The sequence below is a fragment of the Mytilus galloprovincialis genome, chromosome 6 (genome assembly GCF_965363235.1).
Source record: "Mytilus galloprovincialis chromosome 6, xbMytGall1.hap1.1, whole genome shotgun sequence".
Taxonomy (NCBI): domain Eukaryota; kingdom Metazoa; phylum Mollusca; class Bivalvia; order Mytilida; family Mytilidae; genus Mytilus; species Mytilus galloprovincialis.
Genome location: NC_134843.1, coordinates 23,823,175 through 23,845,286, shown reverse-complemented (window position 1 = coordinate 23,845,286; position 22,112 = coordinate 23,823,175). Strand labels below are relative to the sequence as shown.

At 32.5% G+C, this 22,112-nt stretch overlaps 1 protein-coding gene across 1 annotated transcript in view; it reads left to right on the top strand.

Moving 5' to 3' along the window:
* Positions 1-22,112, top strand: part of LOC143078545 (uncharacterized) — a 56,052-nt gene that overhangs the window by 5,797 nt on the left and 28,143 nt on the right. The window contains exons 3-4 of the mRNA XM_076253406.1: positions 1,159-1,206; positions 10,578-10,601. Coding sequence (XP_076109521.1) covers positions 1,159-1,206; positions 10,578-10,601 — 72 coding nt within the window. The remainder of the gene's footprint in view (positions 1-1,158; positions 1,207-10,577; positions 10,602-22,112) is intronic.

Sequence of the window (22,112 nt, the reverse complement as noted above, 5' to 3'; positions counted from 1 at the left end):
CTCGAGCAATCCAATTAAAACTGTTACAGTAATATAAATTAAAAATAAATCAGAGAAAATGTGTAGTAATTTAGTACATTCATTATACAGTTATAGGATTACACACATTTTGTCTAGAGGTTATTGATGTGTAAACCGGGGATATTAACTAACAAACTGAATTAAAGTCTGATGGACTTTTATGTAAAGTTTTTGAGTAAGAACCCCGGTTTACACATCAATAACCTCTAGACCAAATGTGTTTAGTCCTTATAATTCTGAATTCAAATAGTCTACATTTTTTATTAACATTTTTTTGTGTAAAGGCTACTAAAATCACCATCACATGCACAACTGACAGGTCGTAACTAAGAAGATGGACGCCATATTGACTTTCTAAAATCCTTAAATGTTCGATAAATGCAACGGAATCTAGAATAAAATAACACCTACCTCCAACACTTCATTTTAATGAGATCTTATCCGAATTTGAAGCGTACACGTAACGAAATAATCCTTTTTTTTAGAAGTTTGCATTCGTATGACGTCGTGTTTTGCCATGACGTAATTTGCCAAATCCTTCATGAAATTTCGCGGAATTATTGTTTGGTTATATATGCATTAGAATAGAAACAACTGTTATGCATTTTTTTTTTTTTTATCTCAATTTGCTGAAAATCCAAGTATCCCTGCCAGGATGTGTATGTATCGCGCATGAATAGATTACGAAAGTAGTTTCGGAAACATAGTTTATCGAAGTGTCAACCAAGAGAAAATTTCTTATTGACCAATCCAATTCAAGTATTTTATAGATATACAAATCATATAAGAATTATATCATAAAAATTACATATTGGATTACATTTTATTCTGTTATTGAAATGTAGATGAGGAAACTACCGTTTTAAATCAATAAGATGTCCTTCGAGATCCAATATCAATAGTTGATTATCGTTCTTTCTCGATAATTGATCTCCAAATACTGAGTGATAGCTGTAAACTTGTAAGTGTATAAAAACAGCAAAATACCAAAAAATAAAAAACATGCAATAATTCCCTAAGAAATTTTTGACATATCATTACATCAAAATTGTACAAAATTACAATGAAGTTTCGAAGTACTTACCAAATTGACAAATTGAATAGTAAATAATCCTCAATAAATGTTGTTTTTTTTAGAAAAGAAGAAAGGGAAAGACAAAAAAGTGAAAAAGACACCAAGAAACGGTATTAATACACATTTATAAGAAAATCTTTCACCTTTGACCGTTGATCTTAAATGTTAGTTGTCACATTGGCAATTAATGCATCTACTTATAACTATAATCACGTTAATGCATCCAAAAAACGAATTTACATGTATAACCGACAGATCCAAACTGAAACAAATAAAAACAAATATTTATGAAAAATGAAGATGTGGTATGATCATATTGTCAATGATACAATTCGTTACGAAGTACACAGAAATCAACAACTAAAAGTTACCGGTCGTCCCTTATCAACGAACAGGCCAATACCGCAGAGGTAGCCCCGAAATGATAAAAGTAATACACTTTAGTCGAGAAAACTAACGGCTAATTAATGTGCCAATAAAATATAGAAAAACAAATATGTTACATTTTGTACACAGCAACAAGCAGCAACCAATTATTTACAGGCTCCTGAATTGGGACAGGGGCATGAGTATAGAATTTGGAGGGGTTAAACATGTTACCAGTACAACATAAGAAAGAACTAAAAAAATCAGTTGAAAAAAGATTTAACTAATCAGATGGATACAAATCGAAATACATCTAACAAAAACTCTCATTAGATGTGGCCGGTATATGTATTGTAAATACCAACACCAAAGAAACACTAGGTACATATCTTAGAATACTCACAGTTTCTGACAGCTAGTTCTCAACCGAAAACATATAATAACAAAATCATACATCCAATAGACATAAGAAGATGTGGTATGAGTGCCAATGAGACAAATTTCCATCCAAGTCACAATTTATATAGGTAAATCATTTTAGATCAAAGTATGTCTTCAACACGAAGCGCCTTGACTCACACCGAACAGCAAGCTTTAAAGTACTCCAAAAATTACTAGTGTAAAACTATTCAAACGGTCAACTAACGGTCTAATCTGTATAAAAACGAGCAACACTTATGAACCACATCAACAAATGTCAACCACTGAACATCAAATTTCTACGACTAAATTATCAATCAGTACATATCTAACATCCGATAGATTTAATTTTATGACATCGTAAACAGTCAAAGAAAAACACGACCTTGTGCAATGCCAAGATACATTGGAGATCACTTCTAACCTCTCATTAAATCTGTCAGAATCTGTCTAGAGAACTGTTCTAGGACAGTACGTAGAACTGTAAGCCTGACACCTTTTAGTGTCAGTTCTTGCTAGAACTGTTCTAACCTAGAACTGATTTGGTCAGGTCTACCTAGAACTGATTTGGACAGTTCTACCTAGAACTGATCCTGACAGTTCTAGATCTACCCTAGAACAGTTTAAGACAGTGCTACCTAGAACTGACCAAATCTTTCAAGAACAGTTCTGCGGTTAGAATTGATTACAAATTCTACGACTAGAATTGATTTATAAATCCTACGGCTAAAATTGATTTATAAATTCCACGGCTAGAATTGATTTATAAGTTTTAAGAAATAAATATAAAGGCTTCGACAAAATAGCGATTAATATCACAAAGAGTTTATTATTTTGCCGGTTTTATTTCAGATTTTTCTTCGGCATGAGAATATGTTTAACCCCGCCATATTCTGCATGTATGTGCCTGTTCCAAGTTTTTATACAATTTTATAGTACTACAATGTAGCATGTCCTCTTTTTATTCAAACTATTGAATCGTAAACAAATGGGATATCTGTTTACGAGTAGTTTTCGTACCTCGGACGGACCTGTTTAACAAAAATCGTTTGACCGCATCAATCTAGTAAACTGACGTTATTTGCTCTTTCTTTCTGCAAATCTATATAGCTGCACAGTAATTCAGTTATAATTATAGGTCAAGAGGGACTGTAATATACAAGTTACAGCAGTATTGGAAAACAATGACCACACAATGTTGTTCGCATCAATTTATAGTGCCAGCATGTCCACATTTTATTCAAAATATTGAATGTTTATGCGCTTTTGAAATTTACCCTGCGTTACCGAATACTTTTCTTTGTAGGAGTTATCTCCCCAAACACTGTTTTCCTTGTGCTCACAACTCCTTCGCAACCGTAAAAGATAACGACAAATTTATTTTACAAAATTGCTCGTTATATCCTTTGCATGATTTGTTCTATTTTGACCGAAGCAATATGACCGCTCCATATGAGAGTTATGTCCCCTTATGCATCTGATATAAGTGATATGCATTTCTATCTTATAAACCATAAGTGATAGAGACCTAGGATCTTTTGATATGAGGTCCTTGGTCCAAAAAAATGAAAATAAGGTCAAAGGTCAAGGTCATATTCTAATATTTGAATTTGGCTTATTTTTACTTATATCCAAAGACCGTATAAGATATCAACAAATTATTTTTACTAAATTGTTAGTTGCGACATGTCGTAACACATAAATTTTTATTGCAAGGGCACGTTGAACGTAAAAGGGAGTTTTCTCCCCTCTTGTATTTAAAAATACGTGTTTGGTGATATAAGTCATTAACCAAATATAATTAAGACCTATGGTCTTTTGATTTGAGATCCTTAGTTCATGACCTTGAAATTGATCTCAAGGTGATAGCTTAATTTGACGTTCTAGATTTTGACCTTTGGTTTTATTTTATATGTATACATGATAAAGCTATGAAACTTTTGGAAAAGGGTATCAAACATTTAACCTTGAAAGAAACAACCGGAAGTGACCTTTTGTAAACCGGAAGTAGCTATTTTTTGTACTTTATTAATATAAAAGTATATAGAACCAGATATTTTTGGAATCAGTGTCAAGTAAATATTCAAATATAATCGTAAGTAACATTTTTCAAACCGGAAGTAACAAATTATCTCCCTTATTTAAAAAAAAATGTATGGAAACCAAATATTTTTGGAATCAGCGTACTAGAAGCTATCATTTGACGATTGAAATGACATTTTAAACTTAGTTTCACAACTTTCATATCAAAATACATTGTTTTGATGGAAAGACCTTCAATTGTTCTCTGAACAATTGGTTTTTAATTTATTTTTTTTCTTCCGCCAAATTTTGTTCTTGCGATGAACATTTGTTTCGCAATATGTCGCTTAGATATTTGGTATATGATATTGAACAGTTTATGCGCTTTTGAAATTTACCCTGCGTAACCGAAAACTTTTCTTTGTAGGAGTTTTCTCCCCAAACACTGTTTTCCTTGTGATCACAACTCCTTCGCAACCGTAAAAGATTACGACAAATTTATTTTATAAAATTGCTCGTTATATCCTTCGCCTGATTTATCCAATTTCGACCGAAGCAATATGAACGCTCCATATGAGAGTTATTTCCCTTTTTGTATTTGAAATTTTGAAATGTATTTTCAACTGGAACACCATAAGTGATAGAGACCTAGGATCTTTTGATTTGAGGTCCTTGGTCCAAAAAAATGAAAATTAGGTCAAGGTCAAAGGTCAAGGTCGTATTTTAGATTTCCCTATGACTTTGGAATGGTTATAGATACAGAAAATTTAAGTAGTGAAAAATGCTTGGTACTTCAAAGGGCAACTTTGTTACGTTATGACTGTATTGGTTTTACCATTATGTAAGGGACATAACCCCCATTTATGGTTTATAAAAAGCCATTATTAGGCAAAACTCTTAAACAAAAGGTCCTTGACCCATAGGGTCTTTTGCAATGACATTGTGGAGCAATGACCTTGACGAGGGTCGAAAGGTCAAAGGTCAAGGTCATGTACTAAGAGGCAAATTATGTGATTTTGGCACTATTTAAAGAGTTTTATGTGTGTTTGAATTCCAACCAAGCAACCAACCAACCAACCAATCAATCAATCAATCAATCAATCAATCAATCAATCAATCAATCAATCAATCAATCAATCAATCAGTGCATGTTTCCGTCTCATGTGTTTAATATGGAGTCCAAGATCTCATTTGCTTCTTTTTCCTTCTTGTTTAACCAACCAACCAACATGTTTAATCAACCAATCAACATGTTTAACCAACGAACCAACCAACCAACCAACCAATCAATCAATCAGTGCATGAATGTTTCTGTCTCATGTGTTTAATCAAGATATTTTTTGTTTCTTTTTCGCTGTTTCAAATGCCCTATCTAACGTGTTTAATCAATCAATCAATCAACCAATCAATCAATCAATCAATCAATCAATCAGTGCATGCAATTTTCTGTCTCATGTGTTTAAACAAGATCTTTTTTGTTTCTTTTTCGCTGTTTAATTTGACCCTATCCAACGTGTTTAATCAACCAACCAATTACCCAATCAATCAATCAATCAATCAATCAATCAATCAATCAATCAATCAACCAACCAACCAACCAACCAACCAATCAATCAATCATTGTATGTATGCTTCCGTTATGCGTGTTTAATACGGGGTCCAAGTTCTCATTTGTTTTTTTTCGCTTGTTTCAAAAGAAAAAAAATCCACATTTTCTCTGAAACTACAAGTCCAATCGACCTGAAAATTTGCCGGCAGCAGGGCATACATGTACTAAAGGTTCATAAAAAAACCTGGTGCAGATATCTCTCAAGACTTTTCCTAGAGAAAAGAAATGGCAATGCTGTAAAAATCGCTTGCTAGGTCCGTAAATCTCAGTAAAAACCTACAATAAAATGTCCGCTCCGAGATTGAAATACTAATCTGTGTTACAAACAGGTGCTGAAAAATGTACATTATCAGAAAATAATCCTTAAATGTGTATTAAAGTTACACCGGATCGATTAAATCCAAAACATGCACTGCTTGTGAACTGTGATCAAAATGTCAATTTCCTACAATGACAAAAGAAATTACATTGTGTACATTCTGTCTCTATACATGTTGTCTGTTCAACGTCCCCACCTAAAGAGAAATAAAAAGTTTTCGTTATTATAAACCCGCGTCACGTGATGTCTCCTCAATCTGGCGCGCGCGCTGTACCTAAAATAAAATAAAAACTTTCCAAACTAAACATGAAACTTCTCCGGTAAAAATGATATAGACCCCATACAGAAACAAACAAACACCCCCCCCCCCCCCCCCATTCAATCAATTTCAAAGGGGGGAAAGACCGCCTCCAATTGCTTTTTAAAAGCAATCGATTTATATTTAAGTCTTTCCACTTTTCTGTGGAAAGACTTATTGTTTTTCTTCTGATTATTATTTTTTTTTTTTTTTTCTTCCGCCAAATTTTGTTCTTTCGCAAAATGTTTGTTTCGCAATATGTCGCTTAGATATTTCTCATATGGTATCGTATAGTTTATGCGCTTTTAAATTTCACCCTGCTAAGGCGAACCATTTTCTATGTAAGAGTTATCTCCCATTTCACTGTTTATCCTCTGTGTGCATCTCCTCCGTAACAAAAAAAGATAGCGACAAAATTCTTTTTACAAATTGTTCGTTACATCCTCAGTAATTTTTGGCGTATTTGGATCGAAACGATTCGATGAAATTTTATAGGAGTTATCTACCTTTACAAAATAAATTTGTCGGTAAGTTTATTTAACTCATAAACAGTTAACCGTATAACCCTGGAATGTTTTTATTTGAGTCCCCTAGGTCCTAACTTAGAAAATGAGGTCAAGGTCAAAGGTCAAGGTCAAGTTCTCAATTGTGACTTTTGCTTGTTTTTGCATTTTCTCCGACACTTTGAGAGATACATATAAAAGAACAAGTGCAAAATATCAGCTTTATTGTAATGAAGATATGCTACATTTAGTCTTATACAATTAAATGGCATCTTATAGGAGTTGGTGCCCCTGAAATGTCTTGATATGAAGTTATTTGATTATAACTTCAATTAAGTTCATTATAAAGATATTTGACCTTATACAAAAGGTTAAGTGACAAATGACCTTGAAAAATGACTACCGGAAGTGACCTTTAGGAAACCGGAAGTAGCTATTTTTGCAATTTTTTCACATAAAAGTACTCAGAATCCATATTATTTGTCATATAGATACATGAACAGATTACTGAAGACTAAAAATAACTTCCAACAAACCGGAAGTGGCCAATTATCTCCCATTCTACATACAAAAGTATAGAGAAACTATATATTTTTGGAATCAGTGTGAAAGAAGCTATCATATGAGACCGGACGTGACATTCATTTCACCGGAAGTAGCATATTATTTCCCTTATATCACTCAAAAAGATAATTAAACCATCATTTTTCGCATCAGCATAAAGAAACTACCTTCTTATCCAAATTACTTTGGTGTGGAAAGACTTTCAATTGTTCTCTGAACAATTGGTTTTTAATTATTATTCTTTTTGTTCCGCCAAACTTTGACAAAATAAACGTCCGTAACCGTAAACCATGTCGCTTTCTTGTTCACACTTTGTATCGGTGTCATGAATACCTATCCGGAACTCACCCTGTGAGTCGAAATATTTTGTCGGTTCGGAGTAATCCCTCCGAAACCCAAAAACCTTGTTATCGTTCCAACACCGTAACCATAATAGGTAGAAAAAAACCGAAGGGTGAAATTTATTCAGGACCAGACCCCGGTTCTTCGTTACATTTGGATCGAAAAGATTCAACGACTCATTGGTAGGGTTATGCCCCTATGAAAATTAACCGGTGTCGGTTGGCCACCAAAACTCAAAAACCGTAAGTCGTAGACACCTAGGATTTTCACCAATCATCATCAATTCATGTATCTTTGAAAAATACCTCAAGGTCAAATTTGTATGTTGACCTTGACCTTTGACCTAACACCTTGTTATGGGATAATCTCAGAAACCATTATACTTACAGACGTTTCGAATAGTGGAAAATGTTTGGGTCATTAATGCGCAACTTTGTTACATTTTGACCGAAGAGATTTGACCTTTCTGTAAGGGGCATAACCCCTGATTTAGGTTTCTGAAAAGACAAAATCAGCTTTTACTACGTAACCAAAGGTCCTAGACCCATGGGGTCTTCAGCAATGACATTTCGGACTAATGACCTTGACAAAGGTCACAAGGTCAAAGGTCAAGGTCATGTCCCAGATAGCGAATTATTTGTTTTTGACCTTATTTTGATGATTTTTAATGTGTTTTAAAGGTTTTTTAGGTTGACCTTGACTTTTGACCTTTCAACTTGTTAGTCGATATCTCAAAAACGGTTTATCTTACAGAAATGGTAAACAGTGAAAAATGTTTAGGTGACTGAGGCACAACTTTTTTACATTTTGACCAAAAGGATTTGACATATTCTTAAGGGCATAACCACCGTTAACGGTTTCTGAAAAGGTAAAATTAGCTTTAACCCTTGAACGAAAAGTCCTAGACCCATGGGGTCTTTTACAATGACATTGTTGACCAATGACCTTCACTAAGGTTACAAGGTCAAAAGCCAAGGTCATGTCCAAATTATCGAATTTGTTGTTTTTGTGTCATTTTTTAACGGTTTTGTGTGTGTTTTAGAGCTTTTCAATGCATTCTACGCCTATTGGAGTACTTTACATTTCGAAAAGGAAAGACCTCTCAATTGTTCAAGAACAATTGACATTTTAATTTTTCTTATTTTTCTGTAAGGGAAGAAGACAATGTATTTGCTTTGACATTTTTTTTTAGGTTAAACAGTGTAACATTGAACTATTGAATTGAGTGAGGGAGAGGCCGTTTTTTAGTCTATTAGGGGAAATATTTTCGTCTGACTACTCTATATTTAGGATATTTGAAGTGTTATCTCCTCCGATCTAGTGGTATCATATTTTAACCTATCGTACGTCCCGAAGTCCTTAATATATCTCAAGAAAAATCCAACTTAATAAGTGTCGATGCATGTAGGATAATTGTCCGAAGTTCTACGACTATTATTTCAATATGTCAAAATAAAAGATCCCTAAAACGAGTCTTACGTATGATTCGTCAAGCATACGTACTTTTCGTCAATTTGTAAGAAAGCTCTATTATTTCAGGAATATCTTCGCCATTCATCAGAAGAATTTTCGAAAGATTTGCCGTTTTTCGAGTGTGAATCCATATCGTTTCTATTTTGCTTACGGGCTATCGTTTAATTATCTGGCCGTTTCAGGAGTGTTTACATGGTTGATTAACGTGTTATTAAACTGTAATAATTTTTAATAATGCGACCAGATTTAACAACAAAATCATCATCTTTGCCCATGGCTCTCAAAATTGTACGGTTGTTAATGTTATTGATTCTTTGTTCATAAGGGATATTATTTTTAATGTACACTCTTGAATACTTAGAAGAGTTCATCAACACCTTCTTTGATTGTAAAACCAATTCCTTTAGTTCAAGACTTTCATTTCCAATGACTACGATACCTGGTTTATTACTGCCTGAATAAGTTTGTTATCTGACAACATCCTTACCAGAAACATATTAAGCAAGCTTCAATCCATTGAAACTTTTGATTTCAGGAAGGTTTTATCTGAATTTTTACGTTGATCTACAGGAAGATTTTTTTACAATAACATTTAGATTCTGAATTTGGTCTGTTTTATCACACTTTGATGTTACTATTTCAGCATATGAATTTTCAAGGGTTTTAACTGTGTCTTTATATTCACTTACTTCATCTGTTATTTCTGCTTTCAGTTTGTCAACTTTGCCTTTCACTCTATCATTTATAACCGTATTAAACTTGACTGTCAGAGGTTTTCCTACATTTCCTTCTATTGCACGGATTCTTTTCTCTAGTCTACTACTAAGATTATTCATGCTTTCGGTCAAATTGGTTATCATGTTTGAAAGAGCGTTGAACGTTACAGTGTCAGATAAGGCTACCTGGGGGGGGGGGGGGTGCCCTGAACTTTTTATTTTCTTATTTTTACTTGCTGTCTAATCGGACTCGGACAAACGACGTTTTCTACGTGTATGAGTAGGTGTAGGGGCAGAATTTGGTGTATTGTAAACTACTGCTATTGTACTCACAGTGCTTTTGTATTCACCGGGCTGACTGTTGATATTGACCAATGAATTTGGCGCCATTACTGTTTGAACATAATCACCGGCTCTAATCTGACTAAGTGGATTTTCATCGAAACCAACCATAATACTCGATTCAAACTCATTCAGGATCATCTTCAGTTCACTTATTGTTTATATATATCAAATTGTTCACTATAATCCGTTAACTATCACAATAAAACTACTATAACTTTCAGTTTTTTCTCTCTGGACGTAAACACAACTGTCCACTCTGTCACGTGATCTCAATGCATATTATATGGCATATTCATTTTTATGATTAAATTAGTTTTATCATGTACATAATTTCCCTACGCTCACTTCTACACGACAATTCAAAATACTGTCCAGTGTGTTTCAAATTAAATGAAGTATGTTTATTATTAATGTATTAACTCCTACTGTCCTGATTGATATATTCATATTCATATTAAATAATATTTTGGCAAAATACGATTATTAATTTTCTTCTATTTATAGAGAATTACAACGACATTGAATTAGGTAAGTTGATTATGTGCATCATTCAAAGATATATTTTCTTAATATTACTCGTTTTACTTTATATTACATCGTATCAATTTACGATTTTGAAAATGACATATATATCAAGATATATATGCCTTGATTTGATTTAATGCTCAGATGTATTGTCCATTTCAATCGCAATATTGATTTGATTTGAAAAAAGGTATTATTCGTAAATGTAGCTTATCCTTTTCTGACATTATTTCTGCTAAACATTACATTTATAGTATTTTGAAATACTTCCTGCTAAACAATACATTTATTAGGTCTTTCAACCTTTCAGTTGAAAGACCTATTGTTTTTGTTCTGATTATTATTTTTTTTTCTTCCGCCAAATTTTTTTTCCTTCACTGTTTTTTTGTTTTCCAAGATGTCGCTTAGATATATGGTATATGATATCGAACAGTTAATACGCTTCTGAAACTGACACCGTGTAACAAAAACATTTACCTTGTAAGAGTTATCTCCCCGAACACTGTTTTTCTTGTTATCTCTAAGGCTTCGCAACCGTATAAGAAACCGACAAATTTATTTTACCAAATTGCTCGTTACATCCTCAAGATGATTTGAATAATTTTGACCGAAGCTATCCGGAGACTCCATATGAGAGTTATCCCCCCTTTTATATATGATATAGGTGATATGCATTTCTAACTGGTAAACCATAAGTGATAGAGACCTAGGGTCTTTTGATTTAAGATCCTTGGTCCAAAAAAATGAAAATTAGGTCAAGGTCAAAGGTCAAGATCAAATTCTAAATTTTGATTTTGGCTTATTTTCACTTATTTTCATTAACCTTATAAGATATCGACAAATTATTTTTACTAAATTGTTAGTTGCGACATGTCGTAACTTATAAATTTTGGTTGCAAGGGTGCGTAGACAATAAACGGGAGTTTTCGCCCCTCTTATATTTAGAATTATGCGTAAAGTGATATTACTCATGAACCATACATATTAAGGAACTAGTGTCTTTTGATTCGAGATGTTTAGTCTATGACCTTGAAATTGAGGTCAAGGTCAAAGGTTAATTGGACGTTCTAGATTTTGACCTTTGCTTTAAATTCATATTTATATATCATAAAGCCATAGGAACTGCCATTTTCAACTGAATTTTAATATTTTCATATCAAAATAGATCTTTATTAGTTGAAAGACCTTCAATTGTTCTTTGAACAATTGGTTTTTAATTGTATTCTGAAATGCTTTCTGCTAAACATTAGGAATAGTTTCAAATAGATTCTAGACATTTCATGTCAGGGAACATGCAAATAAGATGGCAATGATTAAAGTCTTGTTTTCAAATTATTTATAAAAAATGAAATAGGGGTGGGGTATACAATTATTGTAACAGAAAACTCAGAGTATATGCAATGATATCTTTAAGGCTATATTTCTGATAAAAAAGTATGTTAGAGAGTTTTCTATTTGAATACATGTTAGTATATTGGTTGACAAAAAGAGAACCTACAGAATTTTACCAAATCTTATTTATCTCAAAGATTTAAATCAAATAAACTCAATTGATGTTTTATAAATATTTTATGAAGATTGCAAAAATGGTCCTTATGACTCAGCATACATTCGCAGTTTACAGTAAGCATAGCTTACTTAAAGCCCTAAATGCAAAATAAATTCATAAGATATGCATATTTGTAATTTAAATTGTTTACAAGTACTTATATTCACTCTAGAAGTCATGTCTGTTACAAAAAGGTCATATCTCTTCGTAGTCCAAATAATTATGACGTCTGGCAAGGCTATTTTTTTCTGGGACGCCTTCCTACGACGTCATAACGCTGAAGCCATTTTTTACGTCTGGAGTTCGAGAGCAAATTTTGGATGGAACTTTGGACACCTAATTTTGACAAATAATTTTCATTACCGAATAGAAATTTTTACTTAGTTACAAAGTCTTACCTTTTATTGAGCTCACCTGGCCCGAAGGGCCAAGTGAGCTTTTCCCATCACTTGGTGTCCGTCGTCCGTCGTCGTCGTCCGTCGTCCGTCGTCGTTAACTTTTACAAAAATCTTCTCCTCTGAAACTACTGGGCCAAATTAAACCAAACTTGGCCACAATCATCATTGGGGTATCTAGTTTAAAAAATGTGTGGCGTGACCCGGCCAACCAACCAAGATGGCCGCCATGGCTAAAAATAGAACATAGGGGTAAAATGCAGGATTAAAATTGTTTATCAGGTCAAGATCTATCTGCCCTCAAATTTTCAGATGAATCCGACAACCCGTTATTGGGTTGCTGCCCCTGAACTGGTAATTTTAGGGAATTTTTGCTGTTTTTGGCTATTATCTTGAATATTATTATAGATAGAGATAAACTGTAAACAGCAATAATGTTCAGCAAAGTAAGATTTACAAATAAGTCAACATTATTAAAATGGTCAGTTGACCCCTTTAGGAGTTATTGACCTTTATAGTCAATTTTTAACCATTTTTCGTAAATCTTAGTAATCTTTTACAAAAATCTTCTTCTCTGAAACTACTGGGCCAAATTAATCCAACCTTGGCCACAATCATCTTTGTGATATCTTGTTTAAAAAATGTGTGGCGTGACCCGGCTAACCAACTAAGATGGCCGCCATGGCTAAAAATAGAACATAAGGGTAAAATGCAGTTTTTGGCTTATAACTCAAAAACCAAAGCATTTAGAGCAAATCTGACGCGGTAAAAGTGTTAATCAGGTCAAGATCTATCTGTCCTGAAATTTTCAGATGAATCGGACAACCTGCTGTTGGGTTGCTGCCCCTGAATTGGTAATTTTAAGGAAATTTCGCTGTTTTTGGTTATTATCTTGAATATTATTATAGATAGAGATAAATTGTAAACAGCAATAATGTTCAGGAAAGGAAGATTTACAAATAAGTCAGCATGACCAAAATGGTCAATTGACCCCTGAAGGAGTTATTGCCCTTTATAGTCAATTTTTAACCATTTTTTCGTAAATCTTAGTAATCTTTTACAAAAATCTTCTTCTCTGAAACTACTGGGCCAAATTACACTAAACTTGGCCACAATCATCATTGGGGTAACTTGTTTAAAAAATGTGTGGCGTGACCTGGCCAATCAACCAAAATGGCCGCCACGGCTAATAATAGAACATAGGGGTAAAATGCAGTTTTTGGCTTATAATTCAAAAACTAAAGCATTAAGAGAAAATCTGACAGAGTTTAATTGTTTATCAGGTCAAGATCTATCTGCCCTGATGTTTTCACACGGATCGGACAACCCGTTGTTAGGTTACTGTCCTGAATTGGTAATTTTAAGGAAATTTTGCCGTTTTTTGTTATTATCTTGAATATTATTATAGATAGAGATAAACTGTATACAACAATAACGTTGAGCAAAATAAGATCTACAAATAAGTTTCATGACCAAAATAGTCAATTGACCCCTTAAGGAGTTATTGCCCTTTATAGTTAATTTTTAACATTTTTCATAAATTTTTGTAAATTTTTAGAAAATATTTTCCACTGTAATTACTGGGCCAAGTTCATTATAGATAGAGATAATTGTAGCAACAAGAATGTTCAGTAAAGTAAGATCTACAAACACATCACTGTCACCAAAACACAATTATGTCATGAATTTATCCGTGTCCATTGTTTAATATGCACAAGACCAAGGTGAGCGACACAGGCTCTTTAGAGCCTCTAGTTTGTGCTTATTGATGTAAAATATTTTCAAAAATATCCAAAAGAAAAGATTAAGGTAGCACAATAAAAAAAATTTATAACTCCGACTCCCAAGTTTTAAAATGCTGTAACTTTCTTAATAATGCTTGAAAATTTATAAAAGTTGTAGTTTTGGATAGCTAACAGATAACGCTTTCGAATAAATGCAATTGTTAGTATTATGCGACAATTATGTAACCAATAATATTGTTATCTGTGTCTTAAATATTTTTCACCAAATTTCCACTTTCAAATGAAATTAGCTTCTGCATAGGTATTCCTAGAGGGTTGATTTTATTATATGTTGTTCCTATGGCTATTATCTACAAAAGGGTGTCTCAAATTTCAGATAGAATGTAAAGAACAAATTTTATACCTAATTAAACATTATCTTCTTTTATGTGGTTAGGATGTTTACACTAATTAGAGATTGATGAGAGAATGTAATACAATAGAGACAATCTGAGACAGTCTTTTGAAGACCATGATGTGTTTATGAAGATTTCGTTAATATTTTCTGTAAAGTTAAAGAGATGATAGAGCTGAACTTACCCAGATTTTGCCACTAATTCATAATAATTGATTACATAATGATTGCATAATATAAATATTGCATTCATTTAAAAGATTAATCTTTTATCTATCTATATATACCTCTTTTATTATTTTCTATGCATTCATAAGAAAGTTACAGTATTTCAAAGGTTAGTGATTGGAAGTAAAAAAAATCTTTGTATTGTGCTACCTTAAATAAGATACGATCCATTTGAAGTGTGGAAATATTCATTTTGTTCGGAAATGATTTCCCACAATTACTAACGAAACGTCACTTCCGGTGAATATAAAATTAAAAATCCATTATATTTGACAGACTCAAATTTCCGGATTATGTAAATCGAATGTTCAGGAAATTCGGATCCATTAAAATTTACCGGATTTTAAATTTTATGACTATACATCTCAGTTCTGCTCCTAGGTTTTACAGTGTAAGAAACGTTAGATTACACAATCAGTGTAAACGAGTTCATTACTGGTAGCAGTCGTGCTTTGAGTTCCTTTGTTTCGAAATATTACAGTACAGATGGATTCGATTATGATACGTACCCTAAACCTGTTGAAAGTACAGTCGTACAATTAAAACCTACTGTGCTAGAGTATGGGGTTTAAACCGTATGAAGGATTGAAAAACTGCAAAATAGGGCTATACGATCTTTCTTAGGAGTCGGAAAGTTTACACCGATACCAGGGATGACAAGTGAAATGGCATGTATTCCAGTCTCTATCCGAAATCATTGTCATATAAAAATGATGTATGAAAAAGCTTTGAGGCCGTATTGTAAATATGCACCAGGGAAGAATATCAACACCGATACATTCCTGGGACTATTGTTTTCACGAAATCATAAGGATACTTGGTACAACAATATAAATTCGATTATGAATGAAAGTGAACTTGACACTTTATTTTATTCGAAATATACGGATGGACTTAGTATCAAGTTTATTAGTAATTTTCCAAAAGACATGTTCATGCAAAAGTACCAGATCACATGGGAAAAGGCCGAAGAAGCTATGCCAAAACTCTGAACATATATATACTTGAACACCAAATATAGTGTTCAGTCGTGCCTAAAATCAAACATTTCACGCCATGAAAGGTCAGCAATTTCAAGACTGAGATGTGGTCTCCCTTGAAATCGAGAAAGGGCGGTACTGGGGCGTCCCAGTTTATAGAAGACTTTGTGAAGTTTCCGGAACTGGAACTTAGTGCCGATGTCATATGGTATTTTGAACCCCATGGTAAATTGACTCCGGGGGTCAAAATATCGCTATGGTAAATTGAACCCCCATGACAAATTGCCCCCCCCCCCCCAGTATGGAAAATTGAATCCCCATGATAAATTGAACCCCCCTGTTTTTTGTTCACCCTAGATGATTATTAGAACATTATACATTATTCTAAAGCTTATCATAGATAAAATATCATTCATACAAGAAGGAGAGGTTCATTTTCAATGCTTAATTAAAAGAAATACCTTTACTTGGTATAAGTGCTCTGAAGTCTTTACCAACAAAATGTCATTCAAAATACTGATTGACACATTATAACTAGACCATATGTAGCTTGAATGCTTTAATTATTTTTAATTATAAAATATGTATATATATATATATATATATAAGGGTAGGTTACATAAAAGAGTTACAATTGCCAGAATTTCTGAAATTAAAGGCCTAGAGTAGGGGGTTCAATATTCCGCAGGAGGGTCAAAATACCATGGCAAAGTAAAATTTTCAAATTTCTTTTCAGCAAGTTTAATACATACAAACTACCTATTGGTGTATTCTAACTACATAAAGGAGTAAGAATTGCCAAAGCATGTTTTAAAATTAAAGGTCTAAAGTAGAAGGTTCAATATACCATGGAAAAGGGGGTCAAAATAACATGGAAAAGTCAAATTTTCAAAATATCTTTTCCAGCAAGTTTAATACATACAAACTACTTTTTGGTGTATTCTAACTCAAAAGAGTTAAAATTGCTAGATTTTTTTAAATTAAAGGTCTAGAGTAGGGAGTTCAATATACCACAGGGGTGTCAAAATACCATGGCAAAGTAATTTTTTCGAAATATCTTTTCCAGCAAGTTTAATACATACAAACTACTTATTGGTGTAGTCTAACTATATAAAAAAGTTGAAATTGCCAGATTTTTTTAATTAAAGGTCTAGAGTAAGGGGTTCAATATACTGCAAGGGGTCAAAATACCATGGCAAGTAAAATTTTCAAAATATCTTTCCAGCAAATTTAATAAACACAGACTACTTATTGGTTTCTTGTAACTACACAAACGAGTTGGAATTGACAGATTTGTTTTTAAATTAAAGGCCTAGAGTAAGGGGTTCAATATACCGCAGGGGGGTCAAAATACCATGGAAAAGTAAAATTTTCAAATAATTTTTCCAGCAAGTTTAATACATACAAACTACTTATTGGTGTATTCTAACTACATAAAAAAGTTCAAATTGCCAGAACTTTTAAAATTAAAGGTCAAGAGTAGGGGGTTCAATATACCACAGTAGGGGTGTCAAAATACCATGGCAAAATTCTACCTTTTCTAGCTCCTCAACATAGTAATAGTACTTCAATAAGTAGTTTGTATGTATTTAACATGATGGAAAAGATGTTCTGAAAATTTAACTTTGCCATGGTATTTTGACCCCCCCCCCCCCCCCCCTGCTGTATATTGAACCTCCTACTATAGACCTTGAAATTCAAAAATTCAAGCTATTCTAACCCCTTTACATAGTAATAATACTGTAATAAGTTGTTTGTATGTATTTAACATGATAAAAAAAGATGTTTTGAAATTTTAACTTTGCCATGGTATTTTAACCCACCTGCGGTATATTGAACCCCCTACTATAGAACTTGAATTTCAAAAATTCAAGCTATTCTAACTGCTTAACATAGTAATAGTACTCGAATTAGTAGTTTGTATGTATTTAACATGATGGAAAATATATTTTTTTAATTTTTTTTTTGCCATGGTATTTGGACCCCCCTGCGGTATATTGAACCCCCTACTATAGACCTTGAATTTCAAAAATTCAACCTATACTAACACCTCTACATTATTATAATACTCTAATAAGTAGTTTGTATGTATTTAACATGATGAAAAAAACATTTTGAAAATTTTACTTTGCCATAGTATTTTGACCCCCTTGCGGTAGTTATATTCAACCCCCTATTATAGACTTTGAATTTCAAAATTTCTAGCTATTCTAACTCCTTAACATAGTTATAGTACTCCAATGAGTAGTTGATATGTATTTAACATGATGGAAAAGATTTTTTGAAAATTTTACTTTGCCATGGTATTTTGACCCCCCTGCTGTATATTGAACCCCCTACTATAGACCTTGAATTTCAAAAATTCAAGCTATTTTAACCCCTTTACATAGTAATAATACTGTAATAAGTTGTTTGTATGTATTTAACATGATAAAAAAAGATGTTTTGAAATTTTAACTTTGCCATGGTATTTTAACCCACCTGCGGTATATTGAACCCCCTTCTAAAGACCTTGAATTTCAAAAATTCAAGCTATTCTAACTGCTTAACATAGTACTAGTACATGAATTAGTAGTTTGTATGTATTTAACATGATGGAAAAAATATTTTTTTAATTTTTCTTTGTCATGGTATTTTGACACCCCTGCGGTATATTGAACCGTCTACTACAGACCATTAATTTTAAAAATTCAAACTATACTAACACCTCTACATTATTATAATACTCTAATAAGTAGTTTGTATGTATTTAACATGATGGAAAATACATTTTGATAATTTTACTTTGCCATGGTATTTTGACCCCCCTGCGGTAGTTATATTCAACCCCCTATTATAGACCTTGAATTTCAAAATTTCTAGCTATTCTAACTCCTTAACATAGTAATAGTACTCCAATGAATAGTTGATATGTATTTAACATGATGGAAAAGATTTTTTGAAAATTTTACTTTGCCATGGTATTTTGACCCCCCTGCTGTATATTGAACCCCCTACTATAGACCTTGAATTTCAAAAATTCAAGCTATTCTAACCCCTTTACATAGTAATAATACTGTAATAAGTTGTTGGTATGTATTTAACATGATAAAAAAAGATGTTTTGAAATTTTTACTTTGCCATGGTATTTTAACCCACCTGCGGTATATTGAGCCCCCTACTATAGAACTTGAATTTAAAAAATTCAAGCTATTTTAACTCCTTTACAAAGTAATAATACTCTTATAAGTTGTTTGTATGTATTTTACATGATAGAAAAGATGTTTTGAAATTTTTACTTTGCCATGGTATTTTGACCCCCCTGTGGTATATTCAACCCCCTATTATAGACCTTGAATTTCCAAAATTCAAGCCATTCTAACTCCTTTACATAGTAATAATACTGTAATAAGTTGTTTGTATGTATTATCATGACTGAAAAGATGTTTTGAAAATTTTACTTTGCCATGGTATTTTGACCCCCCTGCGGCATATTGAACCCCCTATTATAGACCTTGAATTAAAAAAAAATCAAGCTATTCTAACTTCTAAACATAGTTATAGTACTCCAATAAGTATTTTATATGTATTTAACATGATGGAAAAGATGTTTTGAAAATTTTACTTTGCCATGGTATTTTGACCCCCTGCGGTATATTGAATCCCCTACTATAGACCTTGAATTTCAAAAATTCAAGCTATTCGAACTCCTTTACATAGTTATAATACTGTAATAAGTTGTTATTATGTATGTATCATGATTGAAAAGATGTTTTGAAAATTTAACTTTGCCATGGTATTTTGACCCCCATGCGGATATGAACCCCCTATTATAGACCTTGAATTAAAAAAATTCAAGCTATTCTAACCCCTTTACATAGTAATAATACTCTAATAATAAGTTGTTTGTATGTATTTTACATGATAGAAAATATGTTTTGAAATTTTTACTTTGTCATGGTATTTTGACCCCCTGCGGTATATTCAACCCCCTATTATAGACCTTGAATTTCAAAAATTCAATCTATTCTAACTCCTTTACATAGTAATAATACTGTAATAAGTTGTTTGTATGTATGTATCATGATTGAAAAGATGTTTTGAAAATTTTACTTTGCCATGGTATTTTGACCCCCCTGCGGCATATTGAACCCCCTATGATAGACCTTGAATTAAAAAAATTCAAGCTATTTTAACCCCTTTACATAGTGATAATACTCTAATAATAAGTTGTTTGTATGTATTTTACATGATAGAAAAGATGTTTTGAAATTTTTACTTTGCCATGGTATTTTGACCCCATGCGGTATATTGAACTCCCTAATAAAAACCTTAAATACAAAAAAATGATAGCCAACTTATTGAAAATAAGATTATCTGCAATACTGTTTATCTGAAACAGGGGGGTTCAATATACCGCAATGGGGGGGGGGGTGTTCAAAATACCATATGTGAAAAATGACCCCGGGGTCAAAATACCATGCGGTATCATGACCCCGGGGTCATTTTACCGCATGATAATTTGACCCCTGGTTCACTTTTTAGGGGGTTCAAAATACCATATGACACCGGTGTTAAAATAGTGTCAAAATTTATCACGAAGATTTCTAGATATTATTAGAACATAAACATTAATGGAAAGAAATAACTACTTATTTATTGTACATTTAAATTGATATTTGATACTTTTAGGTTGCACTTTGTAAATACAGCTGTTTCTCAAAACACGCCTCTTTTGGGGAGATCTTGAATATTCATAGACAATTTTGTTTACATACTGGTTCCCAGTTATACTCTCTGTTTTTCATCTCACAGAGACATAACTTGGGAATGTTACCAGTAAATATACATGTGCACTTTAATATACCTTTATATATATATATATAATTATGCAATTTAAGCTTAAAATCATTTTGTATTGCTTTATAGTGTTATATTTTTACAAAGTATAAGAATTGTCTATTATTTTTAACAGTGATCTCTAATATAAACAATTAAAACTGTAATATATCTATATATATGTTCAACATTAAACCAGAGACTGGTATATGTAGCTTAAAACAGTAATCTCAGTAAATGTATTAGATATATTTCCGTGTGAAAAACTTTTCTTGTCATTGTCAGACCACCAATTACTCCCTCCAATATAGAACGTATGTTAAAGTAGGCCTACTCGGACAAAAAAAAGTGCACTTGATGTCATTGTTTACTTAAACTAACCAACAAATTTGCAAAAAATGAAACTTTTGGTGATAGGAAGATACATTTAGACCAATTGGAGCCACCGTTCACTTGTCTATGAGTTTGCATTAAAAATTCAGGATTAATGCGCTACGTATACATAGTACACTAATTTAAGATTTCCAGAAAACCGGGAGTTATTTTGGTAGTACCTGTGTTTTCAAGATCAGAAATTTCTAATAAGACTTTAAACATTGGTTGAAAATTGACATGTAGAAAGGTGGTACATGTACAATTCAGGATATACCTAGTTTCCTTGAAGTTAAACTTAAGGTAAAATATTAAGAAAGCTGAGAAAATTGCAAAATTTGGTTGAACAGATGGGGATTTTTAATTGGTGGTCTGAACAATTTATTTATTGGTGAGTTTCTTAATTTTAATGAGTGTTTATAGTTTAATCTAAAGTAGAAAGGTTAACAATAGTACAGTTACATGTATGAGATATACAGGTAAATATGGCGCAATTTAATTCCATTCAGTGGCGCAATTGATACCTTTTCAAAACAGTAATTGGCGCAAATTGATTTTGCCAAAATCAAATTGATCTGAAATTAAGCTCTAGACCTGCAGAGGCCTGTGTCATAACATACTGATTATATTATGATCAAATTATGCTGACGTCCAAGATTTTAAATGATTGAGCTGTATGTTAAATCCAATGTATATATACTATTGCCATTCAGGTGTTCAAGTGTTCAATTAAAACATGATCTTGGCATGCAGAAGTCTTGTGACAAGAAATTTAGATATAAAAAAGGGAAGTGGCATGATTTCAAATCAGACACTAATCCATCAGATTTGAAATAAGTAGATGTGGCATGATTTAAAATAAACAAAAATCCTACAGACTCATTTTACGGCCTTCAACAATGATAACATGTCATACTGCAATATGAAATATTCTGTGATTTCAAAATTTAATCTTCTGCTAATATAGAGACTTTGAGTAAAGAAAATTCAAAACTTATTTTTTTCCCTTGCTTTGTGCAGATTAATCTTTCTA